We start from the raw sequence: 27,636 nt of genomic DNA, 5'->3' as shown, positions 1-27,636 counted from the left end.
GTTGAAGCTCTCCAGAGCAATTCTGACATTTAACTTGAGAAGTGTGGGCAGTTCAGGAGAAAACAACTGATTAACCAAGACGTAAAAGCATAAAACAAAGAAATCTAGGGAAAGCATTTTTACTTTGTTAAGAGTACTCTTAGGACTGAATTTAAACCAATAGCTCTAATAGCATGATGTTTCTTATCAAATAGAATAGGAATGATTGATACAATCATATTTTGCTTTATCTCTACCAATGCATAACTTTTATAAATGTACATATAGAATGGTAAAGATGCTGACATCCCATGAAGGCTATTTTAAATGTACCTCCATGGTATACACTACACTGTATGTTATAATACTATTTGCCCACTGAAAGCTAGATGTACAATTTTTCATCTTCCTTTCTCCTCCTGTCCCTATTCTTAATCTCTCATTGCAAACAGAAATCAAGTCGCAAACAGCGTCGCAGCAACTGAGCTTCCTACAACCTGATTTTTATAAGGATATACCTGCAGAGTAAAGGAGGAATCCTGTATTGTTATCAGGAACTAAAAGGATAAGGCTAACAAACTAGAAAGAGCAACTACTCTTTCTTAAATCAATCTACAGTTCACAGCTAGGAAGAGGTCAATGACCTAGGAGCAACAATCAACTCAAGATCTAATTTTCATTATGTTATTCATGAACACCCGGAGCACTACACTATAATGCGCAAATGGATACTGACATGGATCCTGCCAACTCTGCTCTACAGTTCCTGCTTCCACATTATCTGTCTAGTGGGCACTATATCTTTAGCTTGCAATGACATGACTCCAGAGCAAATGGCTGCAAATGTGAACTGTTCCAGCCCTGAGCGACATACAAGAAGTTATGATTACATGGAAGGAGGGGATATAAGAGTGAGACGACTCTTCTGTCGAACACAGTGGTATCTGAGAATTGATAAACGAGGCAAAGTCAAAGGGACCCAAGAGATGAAGAACAATTACAGTAAGTAATGTCTTTTATTTATAGCACTACTAATGAACCATAACAGTCTTGGAAAAGGTCAATTTTCAAGTGACATGCTTTATGTTTCCTTTTTACTTTTTGGAAAAAAATTAAACCTCATCTTTTAATTTCTCTAAATTTGGATAGTTGGACTATGTTCCTAAAAACCTCCCAGAACAGGGCAAATTTACTAATATAGTTGAACTGATAACACAAGCTAATTTGAAAATATATTCTTCATGTCCTAAGTTCAAAATGCTCATAAGTTAAGCAAAATATAAATGGTATTATTCACATTGAAATGTGATGTATCTGCTAGCAAAACTCATTATGAACACTAATAGAGTACTCAGTAAATAGTCACCAGAAACCACTTATTAGTTTGAGGAACAGAGAATTTATTTTTAAAAATAATTTTATTTTCTTTGAAAGAATATTTCTGTGGTGCAAAATACTTAATCTGTGCTAAAAAATGCATTCAGTGACTTGTGCAATTGTGAATTGTTATAAAATAGAAGGAAATCTGTAGTATCCTCATTTGTTCATGTCATAACGAGCTTGCATGTCTAATGTTTAATTATTTACTTAGGTAGAAAAATAGGTTCCTCCTAACATTTTATTTATATAAATCTTCTCTGCCATAGTTCTATGTTATCTTAAGAGAAAGGTAAATGTGAAGGAAGAAATACAAGTGCGTTGGAAAAATGTTAATTCCATGATTTTCAACTAATAAGCCTTAATTTTCCTCAAGAATCTGTTATTATTTTCATGTTGAAATATCAAAGTTGGATTTATCATAGCATTAAATTTAATTGGGATGAAATATATACCTCAACATATATATTAGAACTTAAAAATCCCTGAGTGAAAATAAATTTTGTTTGTATTACTAGCACTTGAACAATGTTATTATTATATCATCTCATAATATCATGTGTTAAAGTCAATTGAAAAAGAATGCATGGGGATGGTGGTGTAAACATTTGTCTAGGACAGTGCCAAGCTGGCCTAGTAAATATTTAAAACTCTTGTTGTTTATTTAATGAATGGCTTTCAGGCTTCTTAGCTAATTTAACTATAATTGATATAGAATGTTAAGGCCATTTTAATGGATTGTTAACAGTTGTGGTTTTATAATTACTGTTATTAATGAAGTTATCATGTTATCCTTAGAATACTGTTCTGATTATACTGATGTTTAGCTAAGGAAATAACTATTTGGAGGAAAGTTATAACTATTTGTGGTTGGCCACTTTTATGTGAGCAACAGAATTTGGCTTATAATAAATTAATTTATAAGTTGAGATTTATAATGGATAACAGAACCTGATGGTGGAGACTAGGTGAAGTTATAACCCTTGGGTCCACCCCCTGTCTGTGAATAACTATGGAACAATTTCTTACTTTTTCCAATTCTCAATTTTTCATCTGTAAGATGTGGGATATGTATAGATGGTCTCCAATATATCTTCTAGTTTACAGTCTATTTTATTTTAAACCACAGAAATTATATAACATAAATGTGGAAAATCTAAGTACTCATAATTATCACACACACTGAATGAGATGAAAGTGATATTAACTCAATGGTATGGGTGAGCTGTCACAACTAATTGAAAATTGTAGTAATAAGTGTATTAAACTTAAACCCTGTGGAATTCTTCTATATGCTGACTAACTCCTTTTGTATGCTTTTGTCAGATAATAAAAAAGTGAAAAATTAGATATGAAATCCAGTAAAAGTCAACAATATGTATCATTATTTGGGATAAAAAAATCTACATTTGGAATGCATTCACATATGTAAGTTTTGTGTTAAAATTTCTTAAAACCATGAAACATAGGCACTTGTAAATATACACAAAATGCTAAAGTTATTTTGTAGTTTGAAATACAATTTAGCATAAACCTTGAGTAACCATAAAGCCACTCTGATAAGCCACTTCTCCTCTAACACTAGCTAATTCTGCAGTAAGAAAGAAAGAAAAAGAAATGAAGTGACCTCAGGATATTAATGGGTCTTGAAGGACTGCTTACTTCATCAGTATTAAGCAAAGCTCTTCATAAGAATGTAGTTTATAAGATATTGCTGAGATAATGGACTGGAGTGAGTACAGGAGGTGGAAAATCTGGGTGTATATTTCTGCTTTCAGAAGGTGTTGGGCTGGGGTAGGTGGATGGAGAGCCAGAAGGAAGAGAAGGGGGAATGGTAGGGAGCAGGATATGATAGCTTATGTCTCATATCTTTAGGTAATTTAAAAAGTTATGTAAGCTACCCTGGGTTGTGAAGATCTCATTTCAGTCTTATCTTACTGTAGTGGTGACTTGTGAAATATATTACATTTATATTAGAATGAAATCGCAGAAAAAGTGTACCAAGGAATCCAATAGAAATAAGACGTATTAGTAGACATATAAGCAAGACCCAACTATGTAAATGTAGGAACCCATGAGAGGCCAAGAGATGCTGGACCACATTTTGAGTCTTTGGGAGAGAAAAGGTGTTGCTGGAGACTGTATACCATCATCACCCAGGAGATAAGAAGCCTCCCCTCCCCACTTGCTCTCTCTGGTGGCTCCACATTTAGCCTCACAGTAGGCTTCCAGGTGATGAAACTAGAACTTAACCTGAACTAATAAAAGGGTAATAAAAGCATAAAATGCCCCTCACAAGTAAAATACATATGCTGTTGTGTGCAGGGAAGCATTAACACCATCATAAAGGGACTGACATGGATGGTCAATGCTTCCACTGCTCTTGTTAGAACTCTCCCCTGGGAGACAGGCCAGAGGGTGAATTTAGACAATTGTTGGACCAGGCAACCCATCAGCAGACAGAAGCAATCACTCCACACCTGACAGAAATAACACTGCTGTTTAAGTTGGGAATTGAGGTGCCGAATGAGAGACGGCAGCAGTGCACTGGGAACCGACACCGCCCTGAGGGACAGATGTGGAACAGAGCTCAGTCTCTCAGGATGGTCTCCTTCCTTTTGGCGTCCAGTTACTTAAAAGCTTTGCCTTTCCCAGCAATGGTCAATATCGCCCATTCCTTTTAAGAAAAGAAAATTCCTGAATTGTCATACAGCACCGATCCAAAAAAAGTATGCCTTACTGGTTATAGTTAAGTTCCATAGCAAGAAAAGGGTTAGCCATTGAAAACTGGCCAACGATTTGGCAATACTCTCTTTTGGATTGTTAGACTGTAACGGGATATGGCCTAACAATTGGCAAAAAGCAAATAAACACAGTGCTGTTGGATTTGACTTTGGCTACAAAATCTTCAGCGACTCAATTGTCAACAATTCTTTGGATAAGCTCCTAATCAACAATAATCTCTGCTAGTAGCTACCAAACATACACATCACCTCTAAATATGGCAAACTTGCTTGTGCTCCAAACAGTTCTGAGCAAGTTAACTCAAAGAACAATAATTCACATCGTCAAAGTAAAAAATAAGAAAACCGGGACAACTCCACCTTTAAAAAATAGATAATGAGGAACATAGCATGGAGTTGAACCAACATCCTAGAATTACTGACAAAATAGAATCCTGTAGAACTGATGACCTGTAGTTCCTTAAGTAAATTGTCAAGGCTCTAAGTTATGGGAGATGGCAACATTCTGTGGAACCGATTTGAAAATATTAGCTATTTTTGAAAAGTCTAATATTCAAGATTGTTTTTCATTGTATAGGCTCCCTCTTTTGTGGGCTAATGCAAGTGCCTGGCACTTATGAAGTCCTAATAATTTATTGCCACAGGTACATCTCTTATTTATTTTGTAAAGTCTCATCTATCAGTTTCATTCTATGTCAACCCAGAGCATCTGAATATGTGTTTTCCCTCGTTACTCAGCTGTGTCACAACTCTTCAGCCTATAGTTTCTGAGCAATCAGAGACGTAAGTAAACTGGATAGAATGCAAGAAGCCAGCTTTTAGACACATGGAAGGGTTTCCTTTTCTAGATTTTTCTATTTATCAGACTTGGCTAAATATTGTAATCAGTTGGGGAACTTTAAAAGAATACTGAGGTCAGGTCCTACCCACAAAGATTTTCATTAAATTGATTGGGGGCGCAGCCTGGGCATCGAGAATTTTGCTCCCCAGATAATTCTGACATGTTGCCAAAGGCTGAGGGATCACATTAGATCACCGGGGAAACCACACACAGCTCAGTTAAATCAGAACCTGAAGAAGGTGGGGCGGACCGAGGTGTTAATGTTTGTTAAAGCTCTCTGGTGACTTTGTGCTGGAAAGGTTGAAAACCACTAACTAATGGAACCAAAGGTTCTAATTCAGCCTGAATCCCCTCAGGTGTCTCAAGAATATTTCTGAACCCTTAGAGGACTCCAGAGGTGACTTATCCTGCAGGATTTTGAAATGGATTTATCAGGGATGAATCTCTGAACTGTGCGTTGAGGACATTCTCCTGGGTCCATTTGAACTCTGACAAATCTCAGGGGTTCCAGCATCTGGAGAACTGGCCTGGAAGTTCATGTGATGACAGCTCTAAAGCTGCTATGTAAAAAGCTTTTTTGGGGGAGTGAGTTGGTTGCAGAGATAGCAGGTCCTGTGCCACAGTCACACGATGACAGGCAGGTCCGAGTCTCTCTGACACCTTCAGAGCGGTGCTGCAGAAGAGCACCTGCAGTACAGGCATCAGTGCCAGCTCACCTGGCATTTAAATGAGCCACTTATGACTAGGAACCCTGGTGCCCCCAAATTAAGGTGTCACCTCCTTTGGCCATCCCACAGAGTTCAAGGCAGTGATTGGAAAAGACAACTTCCAGTCTAGAAAACCCAGGGGGAAAGAAACTACAAGCCTAGAGGGTCCATCCAGGTTAGTGAAAAGGATATGAAGCTAGAGGTTTGTTCCCTTTGTAAGTATGGGATTAAGGCAACGCTTTCATTTTTGGAAGGATCCTAGCCTTCTTCCTCTGTATCAAATAATTTTGGGTAGCACAGTAACTTCTTTTACAACACTATGAAATAATGTATTTTAATTTCACATATGGTATGTAAAAGAAAAGGCAGGAATTGTGTATGGCTAAGTAATAAGCAAAAAATGTCCTTAAATGAAATAGTTTTTCATATGAATGCTTCCCTTTTCTAAACCATACCTAATCTTTCATGGAAAAAAACCCCCACAGAATTTATTGAGGTATGACTGACATACAAAAAGCTGTACTTATTAAATGTATACAACTTGGTGAATTTGGAGGTGAACATACATCAGCGAAATCAACAGCACAATTTATGTCATAAACATATCCACCATTTCCAAAAGTTTCCTCCTGTTCTTTTTATTTATAATAATAATAATTTTTGTGACAGAATACTTAACATAAGATTTATTCTCTTAGCAAATATTTATGTATACAGTACAATAGTGTAAATTATAGGCACTACACTGTACAGATCTCTTGAACCTGTTCATCTTTTGTCACTGAAACCTGATACCCTTTGACAATACCTCACTGTTTCTGCTCCCCAGGCCCTAACAACCACCATTCCAGTCTCTGCTTCTATGAGTTTGACTATTTTAGATTCAGCCTATAAGTGGTATCATGCAGTATTTGCCCTTCTGTGTCTGGCTTATTTCCATTAGCCTAGTGTCCTCTCAGTTCACATCCAATCTTTCCACATGCAGGATGGGTTGGAAAATGAAGGTCCTCTGCCTTTTACATGGTTCTGAAAGCCGCAATAAAGAGTCCCTGAACATTTAACTTGACCAAGATTCATATTTGCATTTCAGAGTCTACCTGAGATTCTCTATTTAACTTAGAGAAGCCATACCAAATTCACTAACCAAACAAATATCATTCAAGTTAGCTAGTTTTGAACAGATTTATATAGTACTATCTAAAGACAAAGGGATTGGGGTGGGGAAGGTGAGAGGGGAGTTATTCAATATCCACTTCCAGGTAAAACTTGCCTTTCAAAAGGACAACACTATTCTTAGAGGGAACAGGGTTGATGTACATTGGGGAAGAACAGGGTCTGAAGGATTCTCTCTACTTGCTTCCATCAGCTTCCCTGCAGAGAAATGTAATCACTTCTACTGAGGTGAGCATGAGTCCTTGACAGAGCCATTAGCAAGTGTCCTGCTAAGAATAAATAGGAAGAAAATATCTGTTTGTGAACAGGAGAGAAAAAGGTGAGAGAGGAGAGGAAAAGGAACTTTATATAAAAATTAATGGATTTTGCATTTTAAGTTTAGAGAATTTAAGTACAAAGGATTTTCCCAAAATGTAGCTCTACTAACTTTTTGATGTACTTAAACATAAGGGCAATGGAATTCAATAGATTGATAAGATAGTATTGGGAGGATTTCTGAGATAAAAACAAAATAGTATACAGAGGGGCTGATATGATAATAAGATTATTGCAGATGTTACTAAAATAGAAGGCTTGAATCTACTAGTTAAATTTGTGCCCTAAACTGTAATAATCTTTGCATATTTATCAGGACAATTCTGAAACTGAGTTTATTTTTATGATGTAAGTCAGGAGAGATGAAGTGTATTTAAACATCCTTAAATACCATATTTATCAGGTTCTATTAAAAGCTATTATAATACTTTCCATTTATCTGTCTATTTGAACTTTAGATGTAATTGTAGATAATGTTAAAAAATGATTTGAGATGAAATTCAGAATCAATGCAGATCCTTCTTCCCTCCCTTCCCCCCCCCCCCCCAACTATTTTTAACTGATTTTTAGAAAGAGAGGAAGGGAGAGGGGTAGAAAGAAACATCAATGAAACAGGAACATCATCAATTGGCTGCTTCCTGCATGCCCCCCACTGAGGATTAAGCATGCAACCTAAGCATGTGCCCTGACCTGGAATAGAACCAGTGATCTCTTGGTTCCTGGGTCAATGCTCAATCACTGAGCCACACTGGCCAGGCAATGCAGATCTTTCTTAAGGCAGCAATTTCAAACTGTGTTTTTTAGATCACTAGTGTTCCTGTAGATATTAATGGTTCTTCCTGCAGTACAATTTCCATGGCTAACCGACTGAGAAATATTAAGTTAAACAAAGTTGAAGAAGCTTTTCACAAAATAAATTCTCTAAGCCTATATCACACTAATATGAATTGCAAACCTCTAGGAGAAGACTATATATGATTTTCCAAATTTATTTGACAACAGAGCACAGACAACCTTCTCACTCTCACCCTTGATTGGGTAAAACATTTAAATTTCATTACATTGAAAATTGAGAGCTACTGGATCTATCTATTGTGTAGTGAAGAACTAAAATCAAGCTTCCACTCAGTTGTTTGTTCCAAATTTAAAGGCTATAAGATTGATCTAAGCAGTATTTTAAGAATGACATTGAACCAAGAATTTGTGCCAAAATCAGGAGCCAAGTTTTTGGATTATTAGGGTAATATTTAGGTTATGGATGGTGGGCTGAAATCCAGAGATTTGCAATAAGATATAAGCCCACTTTAAAGATCTTTCTGGGTTCTGAGCAACTTTACAGAATCATTCTCCTAATTTGAAATGATGCCCAATTCCTATTATTTGGGCCACCTAGAAACATTCTAGGATTCCAAGATGATTGAAAATTTCTTATCTTATGTACCCGAAAACAAGAAACTTTTGCTTTATTTTTCAAAAAAGTAGTTTGAGCAAAAGCTGAAGTTATTTCAATTGTATCAATAAAGAACAAATTTCATTTACTGGCCAAAAACTATTTAGAAATTTGAAATTTAGCATAACCTAGAGGAAGAATTGCAAATTTAATGAATTAATTGCAATATCATTTGAACAGGTCACTTACTTAAGATTGTAAATAGAATTGTCTTTCTAGCCATACACAGCACATTTGCCTTGTCTTATGGTTCTTTATGCTTGCATTTGGCAATGCCACTAGAATGCCAGTTCTGGAATGATTAAGTATCATGTCTTATTCTTCCTTCTGTCTCCCAATGGGAGAGGAAACAGCACTTAGTCCAATGTAAGAGGTGGAAGAAGAGAGAAGGATTGGCAATCATTCAATATATTTCTCCCTTAAGTTTTTACACATCTAAAACTAGTTACAAGTAAGAAATAGATTACTAAATTATCATCAAAATTTGATGTGGATAAGAATTAAAAGCTTTGCTGAAATAAAAGGCAAGTGTACCTCTCTTCTTTCTTATTCTCTATCATTAAAAAAGTCTTGGCCTCTATAACTTACTGTATATGACTTGGTGTTTTCTAGGTAATTTCAAGAAACTAGTGAATAGTTTTATTGTAGAGGCCAATGATCTAAACAGGTACAACTATCACTGGTGATATAAGAAGGGTGATTGGCAGGGCATGGTGAAGACAAATCCTGGAAGAGCTATGGCCCTCCTCAACACCCATTCTTATTCTCATTTGACTGTCAACTAATCCCTGTATATAAAAAACTATATAACGAAAAATATAATTCATAGTTGACATTGACTTAAGGAATATCTGCATTAAAAATAGAGAGGAAAAGTCTTTAAGAATTAAATGAGCTATACTGGTAAAAAAAACAAGCAGTGGGCTATAAATTTTAGGTAGGTATCTGTCTACTTATTATTAGCACTTATAAGATTGGCCCGGGACTTGGTAAACAGTGTTGAAGGGAGAAGAGGACATGTATGTAGGGAGAAAGAGCTGGGAAGAAGTGCCAAGTTGGTGAATACAGTATGAATTTGTTTTAGTGCCAGTAGCCTGATTCTTGGAGTCTCTTGGTGTCCTGTGGTGTCTCTAACTGGACTTCTGACCACAGGCCTGGCAAGTCTGGTAAATACTGAGGCAGTAATCACAGGGAGTTCACCTGTAGGCAGTGGACAGCGTTCTCCCTGTTTGCTTGAATAATGAAGATATCATGTAAAACTTTGAAAGGCTGGTGACTGCTTTTTTCAGTTTTTTACTAATTCAATAAATAATCATTGATACTTGCCTATGCCAGACTGATGCTTCAGTAGTAAGTAGTAAATAAGTAGTTAAGTCCATAATCCATGTTTTTAGAGAATTAGCAGTTTATTTGGGTTAGAGGGTGAACTACGAGTCAGAGGAGGAAAGTGTAGAGCATATTAGGAGGTTGCCTAAATCAAACTGAGGAGGGTGGCATGGAATTCTTTTCTGGAAGAAAAATGACCTGAAGAATGATCAGAATGAAAGAGCAAACAAATGTATTACCTTCAGAGGACATACTTTGTGCAGATGATTGGTAATAAGAGAGTATTGCAAGGTTGGAAAATGGAAAGTGACTTAATATCATTCTAGGCATCAATATTAAGCTCACAAAGATTAATTTTCTTTAAAAACACTTGACCTTTATTAACTTTCAGACTTTTTCTGATTGCCCTGTTTACTAAAAATGGCTATTTCCTTTAAAAGGTAACATTTTTGAAGGCATAATTTAATTGGAATGGTAAACATAAATTAAATTGGAATAATACTGCTTTTCTGGATAACTGCATATTTTTCTCTTTTTAATACCTTTTTGATCTTTCATCATAATTACAACCTGCTTAAGTCAACTATTCACAGATAATCATTGTAAAAGCTACATTACCCTTATGGAGGACTTTTCTCCTCTCCCATACTAGTTTCTAAAAAAGTGAGAGAAACAATGGTTTTGAGGAATATGTTTAGCCTTTTAAGGACAAAGTTATGGAGGTTGTCTGCCACATTTTTTAAGATAAGACATTATCATTAGAGCTGGATCACCTGTTTCAGCTATTTAACTGGACACTCAGTAGTCAAGCAGCTGGCATAGTTTTACTCCCTGTAAATCATGAAGCAGGGAATGAGCTGAGATGTTTTTCTACTGAGATAAATCTACTGAGGTCTCTCTGTTTCTGAGAAATTGTGCTCAACCCTCTTTCTGCACAAATAATGCATTATAAAATAAAGTTGGGTGTTTAATAGACATACAAAGGTGCTATACACTTTGAAAAGATTCTGGCCAAACTTGGTCTTCAAATTTTCTAAATGTCTTGAAGTTGATCAGATATTGAATAATAATTCATTCCCAAAGAAGACAAGCATAAATCTATACATCATGGTTGTTAAGCTGTACTTGAACTTAAAATTTATGATGTTTTAAAGTATTATTTAATATTGTTATTAAAATTACTACAATGTGTAGAAATAAATTTTGCTTGTTTTTGTCATAAATCTTCTAATTTAGTCTATGTAAAACTGCACAATGTACAACTGGGAACATTTTTATTGAGCAACTAAATATAAGTTGATAAAACTAAATAGATCTTAATTCTTTAAAAATACTAGTACATATGCCAATATTAAAATTGGTGCAATTGGACACTTCATTCCATTTTAATTATTTCTCAAAATACCTATTTGCTGTAAGCTTACAATCCCCATTAGTCCATTTCACCAAAGAAAAGACCCCTAGGAGATTGACTGGCTTGATAAGTTTGCTAGTGTATAAGTTCTAGTTTTAAAATTATATATAGGCCTGTTTTGCCTCTTATTTAGGCATTGTTAATTTTAACTAAGAAAGACTGGTGTTCAAAGTTAGCTGATAATTGAAATGATCATATCAAACATTTCTGTGTGAAATGATGGCTTTCTGGAAATATTTAATGGTTAGTTAACTTACAAAGAGTAGACACTGAATAGGAGGCCTGATGAATTCACTGTGTGTTGAACATGGTTATGCATTAAAGAGCAAGAAGTTCATGTTCAGAATACTCCTTTAAACCTCCCAGTTTCCTTAAAGCCAACACAAGTTATTAAGAAACTTGGAAGGGGAAGAAGAGAGGCATTTTTGTTGTTGTTGTTGTTAATCCTCACCCGAGGACATTTTTTCCATTGATTTTTAGATAGAGTGGAAGGGAGGGAGGGAGGAGGAAGAAAAGGAGGAGATAGAGGGAGAGGGAGAGGGAGAGGGAGAGAGAAGAGAAGAGAGAAGAGAAGAGAAGAGAAGAGAAGAGAAGAGAAGAGAAGAGAAGAGAAGAGAAGAGAAGAGAAGAGAAGAGAAGAGAAGAGAAGAGAAGAGAAGAGAAGAGAAGAGAAGAGAAGAAAGAGAGAGAAGAAAGAGAGAGAGAGAGGGGTCAATGTGAGAGGAAGAGACACATTGATTGGTTGCCTCCTGAACATGCCCCGACTGGGGCCTGGAATAGAACCTGCAACCCAGGTACATGCCCTTGACTGGGAATTGAACCCTCCCTCTGCCCTTTGTTGCATGGGCCGATGCTCTAACCACTGTCACTCCAGCCAGGGCAAAGTGAGGCATTTTTAAGTAACATTTCACTCCAGAATAAAAACACAGGCCATTTATATTATTTTAAGATAATAAGAACAACTACTTTAAGAGGTAAACATATTAAGTGGTTACTATGTACCTGGCCCTAATGACACTTTATATATATTATCAAGTTTCTAATCATCACAGAACACTTAAGGTTGCAGAGTTATCCTCACTTTGCAGAGGGGGCAACTTTGGCTCACAGAGTTAAGTAACTTGCTCTAGGTTTCATAGCTAGTAACTGTCAGAGTTGGGATGTGAACCCAGGAGGGTTTAACTCCAAAGCATAATTTTAGTTATCACCACATGTCACTGACATTATTAAAATATCACCTATTAATTTGCACCATGTAGTGGGATAATTTGTATGTGAAGAACTATAAACAGCTGACATTTTCTTCTCTGTAATATGACCTAATGAGTAGTTGGCATTATCTTCTTATCATTAAATAAAAACTTTACTCCAACTTTCCTTGTACACAACATCTCCATCTGCCTTCCTCTGAGTTGGCATAGAACTTTTAGTTTATTTTGCTAACAAATTGCCAGAGATGCCGCAAAATTTAATTTAGTTGTATTTTAAACACATTTCTGATATTTATTAAAATATTTATACTTTTGTTAATTGTCTTCAATTATTATAGAATATATAGATAGATGCAATTTAATTTTAGAGAATAAATCCGTTAATTTTTTAGGAGTACAGCCAGATAGTTTCCCTCTCCAAAGGCCACTAAATCCAAACAGAACAAACACAAAAACAAATAAAAGAAACAGCAGAGAGTGTTCTAACAAGCATTTCTGAAGGATAGTTGGAAAAAAAATAGTTTACTGGCAAATTGGTTCTTTCTTTGGTCCATGATTATTATGTTCTCAATTTATTTCTAATCCCCTTAGGACTTTGCCCAATTAAAAGAAAAAGGGAAAGAAAGGGAATAAAAATGACAGGTTAGAGCGAAGACATTATATCTGGGTAAATCATATATCTCTGTTTCTCTTTTTTTTTTCCTGAGAATTAGACATATGCATTATTTGTGACTGATTGACTTAAGTTTCTTTCAAAATCTTAAAAAAATCTTAGAATGCTTGTATTCTGAAAGTTGAAGTGCCTCTTTCCAGAAACCAGAATACTATATCCTGTATTGTAATATTGATTGAGCATATATTGTGTGCTATGTACTGTGGCTACATAGAAAAATACAGAAAAGATCCACCATTTGGAAAATTTCAGCCCACTTGGAAGACCAACACCAAAGACTCAATTTTAATAGAATGTGGCATGTGATAACGATGTGTTCAGGACGAAGTTAGGAGGCCATAGTGAAGGGCTGATCACAGAACCCGGGAGAGACTGAGCAAGACTCTTGAAAGACCTTATATATTTGAACTGTATACATCTTGAAGAGTTAGTGGGAGTGAACCAGGCTAGCTAGAAGGGGACAGGGAATGGGGAATGAGTAAGAATAAAGGGCACTTCTTCCTGGAAAATAGTACATGCAAAAAACTGAGTGGTGTGTCAGTAGGTATGTGTGGGAATTAGTGTTTCAGGAGTATCAAGTTCAAGGTAGGAATCAGGGAGAGATGAGACTGCAGTCCATTTTAGGGAACATGTACTTTATCTTTATAGGTAACTAGAGGCCCGGTGCACGAAATTCATGCACGGAGGGGGGTTGTCCCTCAGCCCAGCCTGTACCCTTGCCAATATGGGACCCCTCAAGGGATGTCCGACTGCCTTCTCACAATCCAGGACTGCTGGCTCCCAACTGCTTGCCTGCCTGCCTTCCTGATTGCCCCTAACCGCTTCTGCCTGCCAACCTGATCACCCCGTAACCACTCTGCTGCCAGCCTGTTTGCCCCCAACTTCCCTCCTCTGCCAGCCTGGTCACCCCTAACTGCCCTCTCCTGCAGGGTTGATCACCTCCAACTGCCCTCCCTTGCAGGCCTGGTCCTTCTCAACTGCCCTCCCTTGCAGGCTGGGTGCCTCCCAACTGCCCTCTCCTGCTGGCCATCTTGTGGTGGCCATCTGTGTCCACATGGGAGCAGGATCTTTGACCACATGGGGGCAGCTATATTGTGTGTTGCAGTGATGATCAATCTGCATAGTACTCTTTTATTAGATAGGATAGAGGCCTGGTACAGGGGTGGGGACCAGCTGGTTTGCCCTGATGGGTGTCCGTGATCAGGGTGGGGTTCCCTTGGAGCATGGGGCGGCCTGAGTGAGGGGCCTGTGGTGGTTTGCAGGCCGGCTACGCCCCCTGGCAACCCAAGCGGAGGCCTGGTATCTGGAATTTATTTTCCTTCTACAATTGAAACTTTGTAGCCTGGAGCAGAGCCAAGCCTGGGGCTCCCTCAGAGGCCGGCAGCCATTTCTGTTGGGGTTATAATTGAAACTTTGTTGCCTTAAGTGGGTGGGTCCGGCCAGGGTGTGCGGAAAGCTTTGCTTCCCCTGTTGCCGGCGGCAACCCTGGCCTGCTCTCTCAAGCTCCATTCTGCCGCCATTTGTTTGAATTTGTTTACCTTCTATAATTGAAACTTTGTAGCTTGAGTGGAGGCTTAGGCCTGGCAAGGGCAGGCGGAAAGCTTGGCTTCCTCTGTTACCTAGGAAACCTTGCTCTTTGTGGCTGTAGCCATCTTGGTTTGGGTTAATTTGCATGGTCGCTCTGATTGGCTTGTGGGCGTGGCTTGTGGGCGTGTTGGAGGTATGGTCAATTTGCATATTTGTCTATTATTAGGTAGGATAGAAGCTACTGAAGAAGAATGCAGAAGCAGTAACTAATAAAAAATAATCAGTTATTTATATTTTTCACAGAAGTGACTTGATGGTTAATACTGGCTAATAACCTGAACTCCTATTTTACTAAAAATTTAACCAATTTTCTTACCAAAGTGTTTTATCAGAACTACCCACAAGTAGCAAAATTAGCTCATGTTCATTAATATTCATTACTTTGCTCTACCCACACTTTGTATAAGGGTTTAAGAATGGACTTAATTGTCAATTGGAGAAGAGAAAAGGAAGAAAAAGTAGGCTTAAACAATTCACTTATGATTTGTTGGTCTTAGTTTATCATACCAACAGTGCTCTTTAAGTATAAACATTAATACATATTATTTACCCCTTAAAACTAGATTGACTTGATTGGAAAGTGAAAGGTTGCATGAAACATGGAAATAATGCTATGTCTAGTATTAGGAGACTAGGTTTTAATGCTTTTTCTTTCAGTATTTAATTGAATGACTTTGGCAATCACTTAACTATTCTGGGCCTCATTTTAAAAATATATAAAACAAAAGATGTTAGAGCAGATTGTTTGAATAGATTTCAATTGTAAAATGTTACCAATAGTTCATAGTAGTAGCAGTAGTAGTAGTAGTAGTAGTAGTAGTAGTGAGAGAGAATATGTGTATTAACTATCTATTGCTGCATAACAAATTCCCCAAATTTAGCAGCTTAAAACAATATTTATTATCTCACAGTGTAGCTGGGTCAAGAATCTGGGAGCAGCTGAGCTGAGTGATTTTAGCTCAGGGACTCTCACAAGGTGTCAGTCAAGCTGTCAGCCAAGACTGCAGTCTTCTTAAGACCTGACTGGGGCCAAAGGATCTGCTTCCAAGCTCTCTCACATGGTATTGGCAGGCCTCAGTTCCTAGCAGGCTATTGGCCAGAGACTTCCTCTTTCCCATGTGGGGCTGTCCATAGGTTTCCTAAGTGTCTTTATGACATGATAACTGGCCTCCCCCAGACTGAGCATGAGAGGGAGGAGGAGAGAGGGAGCAAGAGTTCATCTCCAAGATGAAACCTGCAGGATGATACCCCATCACTTCTGCCTTATTTTACTGGTCACACAGAGCAATCCTAGTAAAATGTGGGAGTAACATAGTCACTGGAGAGGGGAGAATATTGCTCCAAAGTATCTATAATACTGAGTGGTGGGTATCATTAGAGTCCCAACCAAAGGCTGGCTACCACATATGGTTTCTGCATCTGAAGAATGTCTAGTCAAGCTTGGAATGAAAGTATACATAAAGGTTAAGTTAGAGCAACAACAGAGGAGGAACAGAGCAGTATGTTTGTGAAATTAGCCTGCGGAATAGACAGCTCTCCTATGGAAGCTGCAAATTTGGCTTAAGTTCTCCTTAAGAAGCATGTAGCTCTCTTCTCTTACTGTAAACGCAGACAGGAAAGCTTCTAGTGTGTGTTAATACCCCACTGTAGCACTGAGAAAGAAATTAGATTATTTGCTTGAAAGCACACTATGGGTTGTATGTATGAGACTAAGCCAACTCTATTCTGGACATAGGGGGCTGGAAGGAAGCCTTGAGATCATCTCATTCAGTGATCTTGACATGCAGTTCGCACTTGGCCCTCAGGGAGATTGGTAAGGAAAAACTGTACACAAAATATTGGGAAGTGGATTCAAAGCTCTCATTAGATTTTCAAAAGCACCTGTGTTCCCCACCCCCAAAAGTGATCTAGTCATCATGCTCATCTTATTGAATGACCTGAGACACAGAAGTCAGATAACTTTCAAAGTCATGTCATGAATTAGTGGCAATGTTTGTAAAAGCAAATGCTTAGCTGATTTTCCTCTAACACACTCTCTTACTAGGATCATTTTCCATTTTGTGCCCCCACCAAGAGTTAAAAAATGGATATGTTTTTTTTAATAAGTAAAATAGTCATTAGAAAGGGGAGAATATTTCTCCAAAGTGTTTATAATCTGAAAACCCAGTGTTTACATATTAGGAAAAAAGAGATCAACAAATAGATCATCTCTAATATAAATCCAAATACAGATCCATATATTTATTCATTCATTCATCTGAAAAATTTTTAAACATATTTTTATTGATTTTAGAGAGGAAGGAACAGGGAGAGAGAGAGAGAAACATCAATGATGCGAGAGAATCATTGATCGGCTGCCTCCTGCACACCCCCTATTGAGGATCAAGCCCGAAACCCAGGTATGTGCCTTGACTGGAATCGAACCCAGGACCTTTCAGTCCACAGGCTGACGCTCTATCCACTGAACCAAATCAGCCAGGGCTGAATAATATTTTTAAGTACTTCATACATGTCAGGAACTGTGCTAGTTGTTGGGGATGTGATACAATAGGGCTCAAGATAGAAACTATTGCTGCTCTCACACAGTTTCTAGCATTCCTTCCCTGTCTGCCATTTCGAATATTTTTTTTTAACAAACCTGTTGAGTGATGTGGGCAGCACATAATTGGTGGATGGCAAGAACTGAGTAGAGATACAGGAATCATGTAGGAGCCTAAAGAGGGCCTGGTTTTAAAAAGAAAAAAAAATGGTGGTGTATTTGAATTGTTTGGTATAAACAGTAACAATTTGTAACTGAGGTTTTTTTTTTTTTCCTTTTTTCTTTCTGTTGAATGCATAAATAACTATGCTAGTGGGTTAAGCAATTATAAAGGACATTGAATAAGGTAATTAGTAACTACTCTATGCAAAGCATTAACCTAATAGCTGAGGTGGGAGGTGAAGAGTAAAGAAAAGGGAAATGCTGAGAACCAAGTTGGAGAAGAGTTGATATAGTAACTGTAAAGAAGAATAACACTTTAAATTGCTGGTCTGAAAGTTTAAGAGAATATAATAATGTAATGTAGATTTCCCCACCTACATTATAATTTTACATAAACTAATGAATTTTTCACTTACTGGAATAAGGATATTTTTAATTTCCTTGTACATTAAAACTATAGTATATTTAGAAATACCAATGTTTTATTAATTTATCTTATTTACTATTTAAAAAATAAAGATGTATATTACAGTTGGGAGAAGGCTGACACAACTTCACTGGAGAAGACTTCTTTTAAAAATGGGAACATTTTAAAAATTAAGAGCCACTAATCATGGAAAATTTTAACTAAACGTCACATGGAGTTAAAAGGCAATTTGATCTAGTTCTTTAGGATTTAAATTAAGAATAAAATTTAATTCAATATTTATAAAGCACATTTAATGTACAGGTGATAAATATATTTTTTCAAATTAGTGTTTTGGGTTTCTTATGTTCATTGCAGCATTATTTACAATAGCCAATATATGGAAACGGCCCAAATGCCCATCAATAGATGAGTGGATAAAAAAGCTGTGGTACATTTACATAATGGAATACTACATGGCCATAAAAAGAAGGAAATCTTACCATTTGCAACAGCATGGATGGACCTGGAGATTATTATGATAAGTGAAATAAGCCAATCAGAAAAGGCAAATACCATATGATCTCACTTATATGTGCAATCTAATGAACAAAATAAAACTGATGAACAAAACAGAAACAGAGGCATGAATACATGGAACAGACTGACAGCTGTCAGTCAAGGGGGATGGGGTAGGGGAGCTAGATGAAAGAAGGTGAAGGGATTAAGCAAAAAACCCAAAACATATGTATATGTATTTGGCACATAGACATAGACAAGCATAGTGACAGACAGAGTGAAAGGGGGTAGGTGGAAGTGGGCAAAGGTGGTGATAAATGGGAATGGAAAGAGATTGCTTTGGGTGATGGGTGCATGATGCAGTGTGCCGATGATGTTTTGTTGAGTTGTACATTTGAAATCTGCATAGTTTTGTGAACCAGTATTACCCCAATAAATTCAATAAAATGTACAAGGTGACATCTATATATATATGAAAGCTTAAGTGACCATTACAACCAAACGACCGGGACAACTGGTCAATCAGTCACTATGATGCGCACTGACCACCAGGGGACAGACACTCAATGCAGGAGCTGCCCCCTGGTGGTCAGTGTGCTCCCACAGTGGGAGCGCCACTCGGCTGACCTGGATGAGTGCTTGCTCCCAGGATGAGGCCCAGGGTGAGGCCAAGTCTCCGCACCTATCAAATACCTGAGACAATCCAGACTCTGGCCTGACCCCACCAACTGATGCAGGCCTTCTAAAGTGTGTTCTAGAAAGAGTGTGGGGAGCTGTCATAGGTGGACGGCAAGAGGAGACGTGACTGTGGATCTGGGAGGGGAGGCTGTCCTGATGGCTGAGGATCCTGGAGCACGGCTGCCCTGCACATTCCTGGTGGTGTCACCGACCTGGCATCACACATGAAGGACATTCACCAAGTGGCTTTGGGGTGCAAAGCTCTCTGCCAGGTTCCTCCAGAACACATCACACACCTTTACCCAAGACATTACCCCGAAATATCAGCTCAGACTAATTTCCTCATTCAGCAGCCGCTCAGAGGGCGGGTCCACAGCCGCTCCACTGACTAGGATGAGCGGTGCTTCCATAGCGGGCCGATCCTTGCAGGCCATGCCCCCACCACTGCACAAATCTGTGCACTTGGCCTCTAGTAGGTTTCATATGAAAAAGAGAGAGATCAGGAGAATGAAAGTGAATACTGGGTGCCCCTAAAAAAGTGAAGGAGGCAGAGTAGAAAGTTTCCTAGAAAAATTGCATTAGTTGGAGGATTTTGACAGAGGGCGAAGAGCTTTTCAAGCAGAGAACAAAGTGTGCAAAAAGGCATGTATGCGGTGATTCCTGCCTGGCTTGAGAATATGGTGCAAGGAGGGTGGTAACACAGAGCTGGTAAACAGGCAAAATCCTTCACAACATATTTTAACTTCACATTATGAAAAGAGAAGAGGGGGAGCAAAAGGAGGGGGAAAAGAGGGGAGGAAGAAGCAGGATATGAGGAAATAAATAGAGAAATGCCCAAGCAGGGGAAGAGTTAGAGTGAACATTAAAGAAAAGGAAAAGGAAATACAGATACATCAAGAAAGCAGGAGAGATAAAAGGCAAAGCAATGCTCTGGAAGTTCTGAAGTCCACAGAGATTTTGAAAGGGATAACTAGAGTAACCACCAGAGCTACGGGGTATGGCAGATTCCACTTCTTGAATAAGTGGACTGGGATCCGAGTAACACTACCCTAACCACTGAATGAAAAGTCATGCTAAGGGTCAGAAGTGCAAGCCTGGGGTTTCCTACTCTGATATAAGGCTTTCACAAACTCATCTTTCTAATAACTTATGGAGACAACCCACAAGGCCCATGGTAAATAATTATAAACAATCCTGCACTGCATGTTATTTCTTTTGACAAGAGTTAGAACTTGAGAATATTAGCTAAGAAATTCTTTTTGTTCATAGTTGGCAAAATACTACCTGATAACTTTGACCTTTGCTTAGAGGTGGGTTGGGGGATGGGTAAAAAGGTGAAAGGAATTAAGAAGTACAAATTTCCATTGAAATTAAGTGGACTGTTCCAAATAATACTAAAAGTCATGAGGATGTAAAATACAGCATAGGGAATCTATATATATATATATATAAAAGGCTAAGTGACTGTCCGACTGGTCGGTAGGTATGACGATCACTGACCATCAGGGGGCAGACACTCAATGCAGGAGCTGCTGAGCTGCAGTGACTTGGTAGCAGCAGTTCTTAGGTGATGCACCCTGGAACCAGAGAGGAGGGAGTCTGATTCCGGGGTGCATCACCCAAGAATCGCCCTCTTGAAATCTGGGACCCCTCAGGGGATGTCAGAGAGCTGGTTTTGGCCTGATCCCCACAGGTCAGGCTGAGGGATCCCACCTGCTGGAGGGACCCCCGCTCACTCCGCAGATGCCCTTCGAGCCACGGTGCTGCCCCAGGTGTGGCCGGCTAAGGAGGGGCTGCAGGAGGGTGGCTCCAGGGCATGTCTGGCCCATCTTGCCCAGTCCTGCCCTGCTGCCACCACCTTCTATGAATTTCCTTTCAATGTGCACGAATCTGTGCACTGGGGCACTAGTGTAGTCAATAATATTGTAATAACTATGTATATTGCTAGATAGGTACTAGACTTATTGGGGTGAAAACTTCATAAAATATGTAAATGTCTACTCACTATTTTGTATACTTGAAACTAATATAATATTGTATGTGCACTATAGCTAAAAAATAAATTAAAAAAAGGTCAAAATGAAAATATGGCAACTAGCAAAAATCATATGCTAAAACAAGAGCCTCTCAGTCTTTATGTTAACAAATTTTGTTTGTGGAAATTCACATTAAAATTTTTAAAATATAATTTTATCCACTATAGTAATTAGTTCTTATGAGTAATGGAGAAATTTCTTTGAGATAATTGATTAAAATTGGAGGAATAAAGCACCACTTCTCAAAAAGTCATATCCTTTTATATTTTTGAATTTGAACTCTATTTTTGACATTTGTCTCAGAATAAGTTAATCACTTTTTAAATTTTTTAAATTGTAGTAAAAACACATAATCATGTTCAATTTTACAGATATAAAAATAGATGCAGTTATAGACTCCTTGTAGTTTTAAAATAAGAAAAAAAGAAATGTACTAAGTATGTAAATGAAAAGAAATGGCTATTGTTAAATACTGCCCTTCCCCGCCCCCTCAAATCATAGTATAGTTCATAAGTAAAATATTGTCTAGTAGGAAATACTGCCCAAGTGTAAAGTTGAAACAAATTACATCTGTTTTCCTGGAGTGCATTAAAACAAAATATATGATATTATATCATAGAAAATAATTTCTTTCTCCTTAGACATTCAAGGTTCTATATTTTGTTATGTTAATAGTACCATTAAAATATTTTTCTCATAAATTGAAAGGTATTAGTATATGAAAATGGTTTTAAAATTAAAATAAGGGCAATAGTAAATTGGCCCAATTTGACTCAATTTCACAGCCTTTGAGGAGACTGAGTGGCCTTCACTGTGTTACCTTCCAGATTAGATCAGCATTTCAGCGTCCCCTAGTTGTCCTTAATAACCTAGTACAGGTTAGTACTGCATTTCCTAAAAATACATTTACAGTAAATTTTGCATTCATTTAAATCTTTCTTGACTGCTATCTTTGTTTTGTACTTGGGACAGCAAGTTCTTCCTATGTACTACTCAATACATAGACCAGTACTTGGAAAATGTGGCCTAATTTCTACCTCTGCATTAAAGCTATGAAATTTTGGCCTGTTCTTTTAAACACACTGGCCATTGGACCTTACTTATTTATTTACACTGAAATACTATAGGCAGATTTATGTTTCTTTGAAATTAATATTTTTAAAGCAGGATTTGGTACATGGTTAACATTAGCATTTGTGTGTGATCTATATAAAAGTTAATGAAAAACACATACATTTTTACTCATTATTAAGAAAATCTTGGGAGCAAATGCATTGATGTACTGTTTGTTAAGTTTAAAATAAATGGCCACCATCAGTGGTATATTTGCTTGGGGTGCATTTTTTTTTTTTTGTATGGTGATAAGTTTATGCAAATTGATAGATTTTCAAACAATCACATTCATTTCTGAGGAAGCTATTTTGGATAAACTTGCAGTCTGTCCATGAAAAATTATTGATGCATACAAAAATTTTTATGGAGTTACTTTGTCCTCATTATTATTGCCTCCAAACTAATTCATCTAACTTATCACCAACATGATGGAGAAAACATGAAATCAAAGGTTCATGAAGAACTAGAGTAAATAGAATAAACAGCTGGTCTGCCTTATGCTTTCTGTGCTGATCAATACCTAAGGCATAGGTGGAACCCTCAAGTTCTTGTTCTTTAGGGACCTAGTTTTAGCTTCTGCAACAAGAGAAGACTTTCCCACTCACAGGCGGCTCCAGCTACCCTGTTGATTTGAATGTTCTTAATTATTTTATTGCAAAAGAGCAGATAAGGAACTGAAACCAGGAACTAACAAACTATGTGAAGTTCAAAGAGCAGCAATATGAAGCAACACATGACGCTCCTGTTTATAGCTGTGGTGGAGGGCCAGATGAATGGAGACTATCTCAGGAGCTCTCTCACAAATTACTAAACCTTTTCTTTTCACACTTCTCCCTGGCATCTCTCTATTGTGTTCCCACAACTCTTCTGTTTCTTCCCACATCTCCTTCATCCTCTTCTTTCCTACTCCCTTTTCCTCCCTCCTGTCTTCTCCCTCCTCTTTCTTTTCTCTCCTTTCTTCCTGTCCAACTCTTCTAGCAACTTTTGTCCATTTCTTTGCCATTTCTAGACACAATAGAGAACTGAAGTACATATTAAATATTCATTAAAACAATTGAATAAATTTCCTGTGCTTGTATTTAAAAAGCAATTAAAAATAATTTATCACATTTAAAAAACCTATTTTAATTACAACTTTATCAGAATGAACAGGAAAAATTATTTTAAAAAAGATTATAACAGTGATATGTTCTGGTGATTTTCATTTTTTAGTGTTCCAAATATTCTTTGATGAGCATATACTCATTTCTTGATGAACATGAACATATACATATATATTTATATGCGCACATTTAATTATAATAAAATATGTTGCTTTTTATTCATGTGGTTCTCATTTTCCTCTTTTAGTTACACTTGATAGGACAAGAAAGTCTCCCCCAACCACCAGTAATCTAAGAAACCCAAGACCTGTAATTGGCAAACCGTTCCTTGAAGCTCTCCAAGAATGGAACCACCTGCAATCCACTCCATATTAAATCATCCTAACAGTTGAAACACTTGCTCATATTTAGAGAAATTACCCTTGCTTTAATTTAAGACTTTTTCATCACGTTTCTCTTTTTGTGCATATGAATAATAGATTGACATGACTAATAAAATACTTTCATATACATCTCTTTTCTGTCTACACACATCTCTTGATGATTTCATCTAGTCTCATGGTTAATGATCACCAAATTTACATCTCTAGCCTATATTTCTCCCCTAAGTCACAGACTCATAAATTCATTTCTACCTGGATGGCTTTCGGGCATCTCAAGCTTAACATATCCAAAGCAGAACTCAGAATTCTGCACCCCCATGCTCCTTGAAAATGGTAATGACAATACCAACCAGTCTTTCAGTGAACTATCTGGATTCATCCTTGATTTACGTCTTTCTTTCACATCCTATGTTCAATTTGCTAATAAATGCTATTGCATCATCTCTAAAACACATCCCCACCTCACCACTGCTTGCCACCTCCACTCCTGCTCCTTAGTCCAAGTACTACCATCTGTTGCCGGGGTTACTACAAAAGCCTTCTAGCTGGTCTCCCTTCTTCCACCCTTGCACTCAGACAGACTCAGAGTGAGTCTTTCAAAATATAAATCAGATCACGTCACTTTCTGCTCAAACCTTCCCAATTTACTCAGAATAAAATCTAAAACTTTTACAGCGACCTACAGAGCCCCAGAAGATTTGCACCCCTCACCACCAGCTCTCAATGCTACTACCTCCCTTGCTCATGCTACTCCATTCACACTGGCCTACTTGCTGCTCCGAGGACAAAGTCAGGCAAACTCTTGCATCATTTGTACTATCTGTTTCTCTGCTTGAAATGTTTGCTTTCCCAGCTATTTGGGGTGGCTCAATTCCTCACTTATTCCTAGTCTTTACTGAAATCTCATCTTTTCACTGAGACCTTCCTTATCCCTTCTCCCCAACATACATACTTCCTATTCTCTCTTCCTTTATTTCCCTTAGCACTTATCACTCTTTGACATACTATATATTATTTTTATTTATCTTATGTGTAAACTTTTTCCCTGACTAGAAGGAGAAGGTATTTTGTTCATTGTTAATATATTCAGTGCCTAGAATGGTGGTTGGAACATAGTAGGTACTCCATAAATATTTGTTGAGGGGATGAATGGATGAATTCCATAAACACAGGGTGTCCCCCCAAAACGTAGGCACACTTTTTTTCTGATAGTTCAGTTGATGTTTCTTTTCAGATTTAACCCATTGGGATTAACAATTATTCTGAGTGTGTATACTTTTTTTGGGGTGGACACCCTGTATTTATTGAGTACTTGTTGTCAGGCACTGGGCCAAATGCTAGGGATAAAAAAGAGAACAAAGAAAATGTTATTCCTCTTTGACTACTTAGGGGAGAAGAATAAATAAATATAAATGTAGGAATTTGTTCATGGAAATTTGAATGCAAGGTGGAGGAATTATTGAATTTTAAGAAATTAAAAATGCCTCCATATTGAAAACAGGTGTTGGATTTTATCAAATGATTTTTCTGGAGGAGGGCGTCATTGAGGGAGAAAAGGGGCCATCTGTAATACTTTCAACAATAAGGACAAATAAAAAATAAAATCAATAAACATATCCTCTGGTGAGGATTAAAAAAGGTTATTTTGGATTTTTGACAGTTTTACACCATTTAAATAGTTTCCAAGCCTTTATTGAACAACAACAACAAAAGCCTCCCGTATTGCTCAGTTTTAAGTGCTGTGGTTAGGTATGTGCATGTGCCTGAATTCAGGGATGCTAGATGACTTAAAAATCAGTAGGGATTTAAGATCTTATCTTCCCACATTCAACTCACTCAGATCTGTAACTAATATCAGAATCATTCTGGCTTATAAGAGTTCTTGAATAACTTACTTGTAATAATTCTGGAAACATTAAAGTGTTTTCAAAAAAGTTTTCCTATTTTTCATTTTAGAAAAATCTCTAGAATAAAAAGACAGAAATAAAAAAAAGGTATTTAACTATTAAAATGGGGCTTGAGGGTTTAAGATCTAAAATTTTATAAAATATCTTGATTTGTATTCTCATATAGATTATCAGGGTACAACAGTCAAAGAAACTGCAGTACTTTTTCTATGACTGCATATTCTTGGCAGAATGACATATATTTAGTAAATAAAAATTGAATGGCTGAATAACCAAATGAATAAAAAACATTTAGTTCTAATAATAGTAATAATGATGAGATATTTGTAGAGCCTTTATTATGTGCCAAGAATTCTGCTAAGTTCTTCACAGATACAGTTATTAATTTAATCCTCAAAACAACTGTCATGCTGTAGGTATTATTATGTTTATATTAGAGATGAGGAAACAGAGACACGGAGTTGTTAACAGATGTACCGTAGGTCACAGAGGCAGTAGTTGGCAAGTCCAGGGTCAGATTCGAGTTGTCTGACCCCAGAGATTACACTAAACCAGTACTGCTATCGTACTGCAGATAAGCAGGAGGGTGATGGGGGAAGTGACTATGCCTCACTTAGAATCTATACTATATGACTAATATAGTGTTGAGGGAAAACTATGGCTTCTATTTCTAAGGAAATGGTAAGAATTCAGACTATTGAAAATTCTGAGTCAGAGGGAGGAATGATAATTTAACTCAGATGCAGTGGATAGAATGTTCTCTGTTTTGCTCAAGGTCATTGGTGGCAAATCCAGGATCAGAATCCATCCATTGCTTTGGCATTCTAAGGCAGTATTTGCTCCTTTATAACCATATAAAAAACAACACATTCTGGAAAAGTAATATGGGAAAAGTCTTTTAGAAATCATTTAAAAGATTCTTGGAAAATATAATACAGCTATAACTTTACAAAATATTTTCACAAGTTTTTGTCTTATGACTTAAACTTATTTAAACCATGACCAATACATAATTTCCCTGTAATTTTACCAGAATAAGATTATAGCCCTAGTTATGGTTAAATCAATAAAACATATAGCCTATGCATTGGGCAGACATTTTTAAAAATATTTTTTATTCATTTTTTACAGGGAGGGAGGGAGAGGAATAGAGAGTTAGAAACATTGATGAGAGGGAAACATCAATCAACTGCCTCCTGCACACCCCCTACTGGGGATGTGCCCGCAACCAATGTACAAGCCCTTGACTGGAATCGAACCTGGGACACTTCAGTCTGCAGGCCAACGCTCTATCCACTGAGCCAAACCGGTTAGGGCTGTGCAGACATTTTGTTCCTGAGATAATATACTAGTAGGATATACTGCCATAGCAACATGTCACAGGTGCAGATGAAGTATTTTTAGGTTTATGAACATGTGTATGTATTTAGGGGGAGGGACAATTGGTAAATATTGATAAGATACTTCAAGAAACAAAATAGAAGGTAGTTTAAGAATTAGGGTCCTTTCTCCCCCCTCCCCACCTTTTTTAAAAATATGTTTTTATTAATTTTAGAGAGATGAAGGGAGAGGGAGAGATAGATAGAAACATCAATGATGAGAGAGAATCAACGATTGGCTGCCTCCCGCACCTCTCCACCCCCCACCCACTGGGGATCGAGCCCAAAACCGGGACATGTGCCCTGACCAGGAATCAAATCGTGACCTCCTAGTTCATGGGTCAACATTAAACCACTGAGTCACACCAGTTGGGCTCTTCCCTTTCTTCTATGAGTAGGTATTTGTTTTGTGGAGTAGTAGCACGAATAATTTTGAGCTAGAAGGTAGGATCACTGTCCACTGTTTCGGTGGGGTAATAGCTGGCCATGAAAAAGTCCTGGAACTTTTAAGGAAGGTCCATTATTGTTCCCTTGAAGAAGCCAGGTGCATTGTGTTTCATTTCCAGCACATGATTAGTGAGTAGTAATAATGCCTGACACTTATGAAACTCTTG

At 37.5% G+C, this 27,636-nt stretch overlaps 2 protein-coding genes across 4 annotated transcripts in view; one reads left to right on the top strand and one right to left on the bottom strand.

The window, feature by feature from the left end:
* FAM227B (family with sequence similarity 227 member B) overlaps window positions 1-27,636 on the bottom strand; it is a 208,748-nt gene that overhangs the window by 70,948 nt on the left and 110,164 nt on the right. The window lies entirely within an intron of this gene.
* Window positions 1-27,636, top strand: part of FGF7 (fibroblast growth factor 7) — a 71,327-nt gene that overhangs the window by 375 nt on the left and 43,316 nt on the right. The window contains exon 2 of the mRNA XM_008143130.3: window positions 432-981. Within this exon, the coding sequence (XP_008141352.1) occupies window positions 696-981 (286 nt within the window). The 5' untranslated portion in view covers window positions 432-695. The remainder of the gene's footprint in view (window positions 1-431; window positions 982-27,636) is intronic.

Source organism: Eptesicus fuscus, chromosome 5, assembly GCF_027574615.1.
Source record: "Eptesicus fuscus isolate TK198812 chromosome 5, DD_ASM_mEF_20220401, whole genome shotgun sequence".
NCBI lineage: Eukaryota > Metazoa > Chordata > Mammalia > Chiroptera > Vespertilionidae > Eptesicus > Eptesicus fuscus.
The sequence above is the reverse complement of the archived record's forward strand: the minus strand, read 5'-3'. Positions and strand labels throughout refer to the sequence as shown.